Here is a 9,682-nt window from a genome sequence, read left to right as displayed (position 1 = left end):
TGATTTTTTCATTTTTATTTTATAAAATAACATTAGTTCCATTAATTAATTTTTGTAGAGTAGGTAATGTTTAATGAACAGTCGGAGTTGCTATGGTCATGCTAGAACAAAAAAAAATTATATCTGAATATGTACTGTAATTTAATTTATAATCATATAATGTAAGATGTTAATCATTTTGTCCACTCTTCAGATATTTCTTTAACGTTTGATGGGTTTCTGAAACATTTGATGTAAGTTCCTAAAATGCGAAATAAGGACGTCCGATGTGGACGTCGAAACGTTAATAAAATAATAAATAATAAATACGTTCGAAATAATAAATAATAATACTCTCTGCTACTCGTCATCGTGCAGTAGAGGGGAAGCTTGGGAAGAAAGAAGAAATCTTGGCTGAGGAATATCAAAGATTGAACTAACTTCAATGTTGTACAGATATTTCACGTTGCAAAATAGAGGGAAGCGTTTCAAGAAGTGATCGCCAATCTTCGTAAAAGACTTCACAATAAAAGAAAAAAAATATACACTAAACCGCAGCTACAAGGAATAACTTACATTTTTACATGGTAAGAAAGCTTTACTTCTTGGTTCTCGTTATTATTGTCGACATTGTGATTGACTCTTTGTGGATATACACTCTGGGCCAAAATTAACCGGCCACCTTAAAAATGGGTAATTTTTGATGTCTTATATCTCCTAAACCTGTTGTCCGATTTAAGTGATTTTTTTAATATGTTATAGCCTTAGGCCTTGACCATATCGTTATAATAATATTGTTGGTAAACAGGTAAAGTTTCATTGTATACCGGGTTTACGAACCAAACTGTGTTTTTTTCTTAAAGTTTGCATCACCCTGTGCAACATTCTAGCATTTGTAGAATACTGAACTTAAAACCAAACTATAGCATCATGCTTTCTCAACATTTTGTTGTTTGATTGATTCGCTTGTATTGTACAATAAAAAAGTTAGGTGCCTTAACAACTAGACATGTTTTTTATCAATAGGGTGTTTTTAAAAAATTTTGGCAAACTTTAAGGGGTAATTCTGCATGAAAAAATTATTACAGTTTGCTTTATAAACGGTATTTCCGCAAATACTTCGTTTTCCGAGATAGGGGATGTTGAAATTTTTCTGACAAACTGACGATTTATTCATTGCTTTAAAACTGGTTGAGATATGCAAATACAATTTGGTGGGTTTTATGACGTAATCATTGCATATTTTTTAGATACAATTAAGAATTTAATATTCACCATTGGCGCGCATACGGGTAATATGAGCCATACGGGTAATCATATTACTCGTATGCGCGCTAATGGTGAATATTAAATGCTTAATTGTATGCCAAAAAATGTGCAATAACTACGTTTTAAAACCCACCAAATTTCATGCGAATCTCTTAAACGGTTTTAAAGTAACAAATAAATCGTCAGTTTGTCAGAAAAATTTCAACACCCCCTATCTCGGAAACGAAGCATTAGCGGACATAAGTTTCTAAAGCAAACTGTCATTATTTTTTCATGCAAAATTATCCCTTAAAGTTTGCCAAAATTTTTTAGTAACACTTGTATTGATAAAAAACATGTGTAGTTGTTAAAGCACCTAACTTTTTTACTATCCAACACAAGCGAACCGGTCTAACAACAAAATGTTGAGAAAGCATGAGGCTATAGTTAGGTTTTAATTTCAGTATTCTACAGTTGCCAGAATATTCCACAAGGTGATGAACACTTTAAGAAAAAAACACAGTTTGATTCGTACACCCGGTATACAATGAAAATTTACCTGTTTAGCAACAATTTTATTATATCGTATTGTCAAGGAATAAGGCTATAATATATAAAAAAAAAATCACCTCAATCGGACAACAGGTTTAGGAGATATAAGACATCAAAGAGTACCCATTTTTAAGGTGGCCGGATAATGTTGGCCCAGAGTGTATAAATCGCTCAACCTCTTTTAAAGCACACTTCTAAGCTAAGACTTTCTCTAGAGTCTAGCTGTTTAAATTCTTGCATTTTTAAGTGTCGCATTCCAGTTTTCTTTTTGTGTATGAGTTACTATTATTTTAATATACAGAGTGGGCCAAATAAAAGGAGCCACCCCGATATTTGGCAGTATTTATTAGATTTTAAGAAAATAAAAAAACAGGTCAATTTTTGATCTACGGGGGACACATTTTTACGATACAAACATCTGTCATTTGTCAACTCCCTCCCTTCTACTTCCCCCACCCCTTATTTTTAAATAGGGAATAGGGGTCGTGTGCTAGCTCATTTGAAAGGTTATTCAATTCTCTATTCAGTAATATCAACATCGACTTAAAAATGTATACAGGGTGTCCAAGAAAAATTATTTTTAATTAAATTAATTGACACAAAAAGAAGAATGTATGTAATTTATTTTACTCAGAACACATTCTACTGCTGACAGAAAACAGAAAAAAATGTTTTTTGATAAATAGACACTGCTTTTTGCTTAATTTTAATGTTCAAGCTTCCACCCATCTGCCTCTTGGTAGGTTGAATATTGAATTTAAGCAACAAACAGTGTTTATTTATTAAATAAACATTTTTTTCTGTTTTTTATCAGCAGTCGAATGCATTCTAAGTTAAATAAATTACATACATTCTTCTTTTTGTGTCAAATAATTTAATTTAAAATAATTTTTATTGGACACCCTGTATAAATTTATATGTCAATGTTGATATTACTGAAATAACCTTTCAAATGAGCCAGCACACGACCCCTATTCCCTATTTAAAAATAAGGGGTGGGGTTAGTGAAAGGGAGGGAGTTGACAAATGACAGATGTTTGTACCGTAAAAATGTGTCCCCCTTAGATCAAAAATTGACCTGTTTTTTTATTTTCTTAAAATCTAATAAATACTGCCAAATATCGGGGTGGCTCCTTTTATTTGGCCCACTCTGTATATAATTTACTACACATCTAGAAATTTTTATAAGTACAAAAAGAACTAGTAATATTAAATTACTTAGAAATTTTTATATAATCAACTAAACTACAAAATTAAACTACAAATGAACAAAATAGGAATAATATCGTAAATTACCTACCTTTCCTTACCTAAGATTGCTATCCTGAGCTTCGATTTGTTTTTGTAGTTTATCATGTAAAATTTGCAACAATTTCTGATCTCTTTTAGTCCAAATAATTTCGCATATAAAATAGTTAGCAACCCAGCATGACGAATCGTACCATTTTAATTGTTTATTTTCCAAACGCACTACTATACATTGTTCTTCTTTGACAATATTATTTGGCTCACCTTCGTGCCAGTTAAAATATTTAAGTGACTTGCCACTTGCCAGAGAAATCCAAATTTTGTTATCCGGTATTCTTGTGAAAGAAGTATAAAAGAACTCATTTTGGGGACCTAAAATTTAAAAAAGTGCTGCAAGTTTTGATATTTTTTAATAATACATTTTTTTTATTTATCCACAAGGAAGAATTTCCTGTAGTTGGCTGTATACCATTAATTATAAGTAAAAATGAAAAATTTTTCTTGGTAAAAGATATATTTATTTAAAAAGCCCATAAAAGGGCCACAAAACAAATATTAAAACAAAACGTTTTCGCTCTATAAAAAGAGCATCATCAGTGTTACAAGATCATGCTAAGCCACCCAAAAATACTAAGGTTAAAACCTTTTAAAACTCAAGTATTCATTTATGGAAGACATTTAGTCTATTTTTAAAAGGTTTTAACCTTAGTATTTTTGGGTGGGTTAGCATGTTCTTGTAACACTGATGATGCTATTTTTACAGAGCGAAAACGTTTTGTTTTAATATTTTTGGCCCTTTTATGGGATTTTTAAATAAATATACCTTTTACCAAGAAAAATTTTTCAATAAATTTACTTGTTTTTTATTTAATCTCATGCTATAATTTCTAATTCTCTCTTCCATTACCCCTTCAGTTGTAGCTGGTGTTTTATACATCTTAGGTTTTATACAGCTTGTACAACTCTGGAGATCATGGAGTCCACCTTCTCGTTCCTTTCAATCAATTTTCCAGAAAAATTATCATTTAAATGCTCATCACTAAAAAATTGTGATGTACTGGAACGCCGTCTGTAAAATGCCGTACCGAACAAGCATGACAAGCTTTTATTAAAAAATTTAAACCGCTACTTGGTAACCGCAATCTTTCCTTCAATCTACATTACAGAATGGTTAAGTGCTATATTGTCCGGTTTACTGTAAAGAGGCCGAAATCATTAGACCGAAAGCAGTAGACCGAACTCATTAGACCGAAAAGCACTTTACCGAAACCTCACTAGACCGAACAGTAGGAGACCGAAAAGCAGGAGACCGAAAAGCATTAGGTACATAATATAGGCTACTCAAACAGGATTGTAATCTGAACAAGGGTAACATCAACCTCCCTTAACCCTTTATCCAGGCTTAGGACTGGCAGCACAAAGTACTGGCGAGTTTAAAGGTTATTGTTTTGCTTTGTTTTTTGTTTTTATTTGTTTTTGGTTTATTTTTTATTTACTGTGTACAATACTAAAAACTAAATACTAAAAATTAAAGTTATGTGCAATCCCCCTTAAGTAATTAAGTATTCTTTCTCACAGGACAGGTTAGTGGAAAGTGGAGTGCCGCAGGGTTCTGTCCTTGGACCTCTGCTTTTTACGGTTTATACCAGCGATGTTCCTTCCTATGTTTCAAGTAAAATATCGTTATATGCTGATGACACAAAAATATATGCCAATCCTATCACAAACCAGTTAGCCCTCCAAAGAGACTTGGACTCTATTTTTACTTGGTGTTCCCAGTGGTTACTACCCTTAAACACGGAAAAATGTGTAGTGCTTAGAATTGGTAAAAACAATCCACTTGTGCCGTACTTCGTTAACGGACAACCATTAGATTCAGTGTTCTCGTATAACGACCTCGGTGTTATCGTAAACAGCAGCCTAACGTGGTCCGACCATATTCAGTCTATTTGTAAACGTGCGAACTCCAGAATATATCTTATTCGGAGGTGTTTTTCGAGAGCTTCAATGCAGTCATTCTGTAAACTTTACACTATTTACATAAGACCGATTCTTGAATATGCTGGCCCAACGTGGTATCCTGATTTGGTTCGAGACAAAATTTTGTTGGAAAACGTCCAAAGAAAAGCCACTCGAATTCCATTGGGACTGAGAAGATCTTCCTATGAAGAAAGGCTCAGTATGGCCCACCTAACTTCTTTTGGACTTCGCCGACAACGTGGCGACTTAATAACCACATTTAAAATATTAAAATTTAATTTCGGAAATCTCGACGAAATTTTTACAATCAATCAAGATGAACGCCTTAGAGGTCACCAATTTAAACTGAAAAAAGAGAACTTTTGTACGAGACCAAGACAGAATTTTTTAACAAATAGAGTTTTCGATATTTGGAATAACCTGGATGATAACATTGTCTCAGCCCCCTCTACCAACACATTTAAAAACAGACTTGACAGTTTTTTATTATAGTTGAAATATTTTTTTATGTAAACCCAAATTGTATCTTTTTTTTTGTTGTTGTTGTTTTTTTTTTATATTGTATTTACTAGTAGGTTATTTATGTAATTTCTTTGTTTTTGGGCATAATAGGGACTTGTCTCCTTGTTTATGTATAATAATAATAATAATAATGTTACAATGAACATCAAAGTTATCAACGAGGCGTTTTAATTGTCAGCAGAGTCTCTGTATTTCTTCTGTAAATCGGCATATCAGAGTATATAGAGTAACAATTTACACAGTTTATACGGGTGTCCCAAAAGTAATGGAACGGTCCAATATTTCGCGAACTAAACATCGGATCGAAAAACTGAAAAATACATTTTCAATCATTTTCAAAAATCTATCCAATGAGACTAAACACCAACCCCCACTACACCCCTTGGAGGTGGGGTGGGGGGTAACTTTAAAATCTCAAATGGAAACCCCCAGTTATTCTTACAGATTTTAATTTGTTACATAAAAGTAAGCAACTTTTATTCAAGACATTTTTTCGAAATGTGGATAGATGGCGCTATAATTGGGAAAAACGATTTATCCTGATACCATAGGTAAATTATAGAAACGGTCTAATATCTCACGAAATACACTTCCAAATGAGAAACTAAAAAACAGATTTTTAATCTTTTTCGAAAACTTATCGAATAACACCAAACATGACCCTCCAACCCACCCTCTGAATGTGGGGTGGGGGTAACTTTAAAATCTTAAATAGCAACCCCACTTTTTATTACAGATTCGGATCCGTCATGAAAAATTAAGTAACATTTATTCAAAACATTTTTTAGAATTGTTAAAATAGATGGCGCCTTAATTTGAAAAATTCGATTTATTAGCGCCATCTATCAGAAATTTTAAAAAATGTTTCGAATAAATCTTGCTTAATTTTTTATGACGAATCTGAATCTGCAATAAAAATTGGGGGTTGCTATTTAAGATTTTAAAGTTACCCCCACCCCACATCCCACATCCAGGGGGTGGGTTAGAGGGTCATGTTTGGTATTATTCGATAGGTTTTCAAAAAAGATTAAAAATCTGTTTTTTGGTTTCTCATTTGGAAGTGTATTTCGTGAGATATTAGACCGTTTCTATAATTTACCTATGGTATCAGGATAAATCGTTTTTCCCAATTATAGCGCCATCTATCCACAGTTCGAAAAAACATCTTGAATAAAAGTTACCTACTTTTACGTAACAAATCCAAATTTGTAAGAAAAACTAGGGGTTTCCATTTAAGATTTTAAAGTTACCCCCCACCCCACCTCCAGGGGGTGTAGTGCGGATTGTTCTTTGGTGTCATTGGATAGATTTTTGAAAATGATTGAAAACGTATTTTTCAGTTTTTCGATCCGATGTTTATTTCGCGAAATATTCGACCGTTCCAGAACTTTTGGGACACTCTATATATAAAATAATACAAAAAAAATACAATAAACAAAAAGACAGAAATACAACGTCTGAGCATAATTTACTACATTTTTTTTATTTTTGTACCATTTCGGTCTAATGCTGTTCGGTATAGTGAGGTTTCGGTAAAGTGTTTTTTGGTCTAATGAGTTCGGTCTACTGCTTTCGGTCTAATTGTCGTGTACCATATTATGGTCCATATTGTTATACAGCGTGGAGACAAGGACGTTGAAAATATCTTCCATTAATAAGTAGGAGGTCTACGAAATGTGGACCTTGCGAAGAATGTTCCGCATACTATGGACAGATAGGGTGAGAAACGAGGAAGTCTTAAGAAAAGCAAATACTTAGAGAGAATTGTTCAACTTGATCAAGGCACGAAAAATTGGATACCTGGGTCATATCCTGAGAGGGGAAGGAAAACTACGCAATCCCTCAACTAATCATCCAAGGAAAGATTTAGGGCAGCAGAGGAGTAGGTCGCAAACAAATGTCGTGGCTGCGAAATATAAAGAACTGGACAAGCATAAATAACACTGTCGGACTTTTGCATGCCGCAAAAGACAGACGTCTGATTCAAAATATTTATTTATAAATACATGTACACAATGTTAGGTTTCAATTAGTTTCCACATATGTATACAGGGTGATGCAATTAAAGGTCCTATTAGAAATATCTCGAGAACTAAAGGCAGCAGAATCATGCAAATTTGAATTAAGGGGTTTTGAAGAGTCATCTGTTTCATGCAAATATTTTCATGTATTTGCTACTTCCGGTTATACCGGAAGTTGCTTATAACTTCGTTTTTTAAATAGGACACCCTGTATATTTTTACATTTTTGGATTCTCTTCGATGTCTTCTTTCTTGAAATATGAGGTTTTGTAATGTTATACAGGGTATTTTAAAAGATAACTACGTTTTTTTATTAATTTCGTAGCAAAATTCACACCCTGTAAAATTGTAGTAGTTGGACATCAAAAACTCTACTTACGTTCAAATGATTTTTAATATAGTCTACTATTGTTAAGAATCATTAGTATAGCTAAATTTTTAATTTTAGTATATAGGGTTGGTCGAAACTCGGAATGAGTATTTTATGAGTTTTCTTAAATGGAACACCCTGTATTTTAGTATTGTAATGAAATGGTATTTTATGGTACTTCTTTATTTCTTAAGCATTCCCTATACCTAACTGCTTTAATTTGAGCTTAATTGTTAATCGCACCAACAATCTTAACTACGTAGGTATTTTGATTGCTACACCATTCTTGGTAATTTTAAGGATCAGTCTGGATTAATATATATTTATTTCTGAAAAAATATTTGTGATGAATATTTTCACGGCCAACCTAATAAAATTTTACGTATTTTTTGTTGCAATTAATGTTTAGTTTGAATCACCAATAACTCACAAATTAAAGCAGTTAGGTATAGGGAATGCTTATAGAATAAAAAAGTACCATGAAATGTCATTTCATTGCAATACTAAAATACAAGGTGTTCCATTTAAGAAAACTCAGAAAATATTCATTCCGAGTTTCGACCATCCCTCTATACTAAAATTTCAAAATTAGCTATACTAATGATTCTTAACAATAATAGACTATATTATTAAAAATCACTTGAATGTAAGCAGAGTTTTTAATGTCAAACTATTACAATTCTACAGGGTGTGAATGTTGCTACCAAAATATTAAAAAAAAAACGTAAATATCTCTTAAAATAACTTATACAGTGCTAGTCAAAAGTCTGTACTCCCCCTCGTATCTTTTAAACGGTTATATGCATAATAGTGAAATTTGGAGGAAGGAAATAAACGGACATAAGCTTCTTATCTAATCATGACAGGTGACGTAATAGTAACAGATGACGTTACAGAGCCACTGTGACCAATAATTTTAAATGGGACCTTATGGCAAGTGATACCTCGTATGAAAGGTATTCAAAATACCTATTCAGTCATACTAATTTTTTGAGTTTTAGTTTATTTTTATTTTGGCGAATAAATTAAATAAATATAATATTGTACACACACCGGCAAAATTAGCCGAACACCATAAAAATGGGACATGTTTGATGTCTCGAATTTCCTAAACCACTGGTCCGATTTGAGTGATTCTTTTAGTATGTTATAGCCCTATTATTTAAGAATATCGTTGTAATAACATTGTTGCTAGACAGGTAAATATAATTATATACCGGGTGTACCAATCATACTGTGTTTTTTTCTTAAAGTTTGGAACACCCTGTGGAATATTCTAGCATATATAAAATATTAAAATTAATACTCGATTGTAGACTTAGGCTTTCTTAACATTTTACTTTTTGATTCATTTACTTATGTGAGATAATGAAAAAGTTATGTGCGTTAACAACTATCCATGTTTTGCATCAATAAATCCTCATAGTAGGGGAGGAAAGTATACTTTTGCAGTTAGTCGAACGTTATGGGGACCTATTGGATTGTGAAGAGTATGTGCTAAAATCAGAAAAAGATTAAGTTAAGTTTTTCATAAAGTGGGGGACTTTTCCTTTTTTAATTTAATTTTCCACTTGAAACAATCATTTTTCTTTGATTATAGTGCTATCTATCCATAATTCTAAAAAATGTGTCGAATAAAAGTTGCTTAATTTTACCTAAAGAATCCAAATCGGCAATAAAAATTGGGGGCTCGTATTTAAGATTTTAAAATAAATCCCCCACCCCACTTCCGTGGGGGCTCGTGACACCCCACGGAGAGGGG

At 32.6% G+C, this 9,682-nt stretch overlaps 1 protein-coding gene across 1 annotated transcript in view; it reads right to left on the bottom strand.

The window, feature by feature from the left end:
* The window catches only part of LOC114331392 (C-type lectin 37Db-like), a 35,404-nt gene continuing 25,722 nt past the window's right edge, over positions 1-9,682 (bottom strand). Inside the window, exons 3-4 of the mRNA XM_050655965.1 lie at positions 3,090-3,399; positions 1-101 (exon numbers count right to left, since the gene is read on the bottom strand). Of these exons, the coding sequence (XP_050511922.1) occupies positions 71-101; positions 3,090-3,399 (341 nt within the window). The 3' untranslated portion in view covers positions 1-70. The remainder of the gene's footprint in view (positions 102-3,089; positions 3,400-9,682) is intronic.

This window comes from Diabrotica virgifera, chromosome 7, assembly GCF_917563875.1.
Source record: "Diabrotica virgifera virgifera chromosome 7, PGI_DIABVI_V3a".
Classification (NCBI taxonomy): domain Eukaryota; kingdom Metazoa; phylum Arthropoda; class Insecta; order Coleoptera; family Chrysomelidae; genus Diabrotica; species Diabrotica virgifera.
The sequence above is the reverse complement of the archived record's forward strand: the minus strand, read 5'-3'. Positions and strand labels throughout refer to the sequence as shown.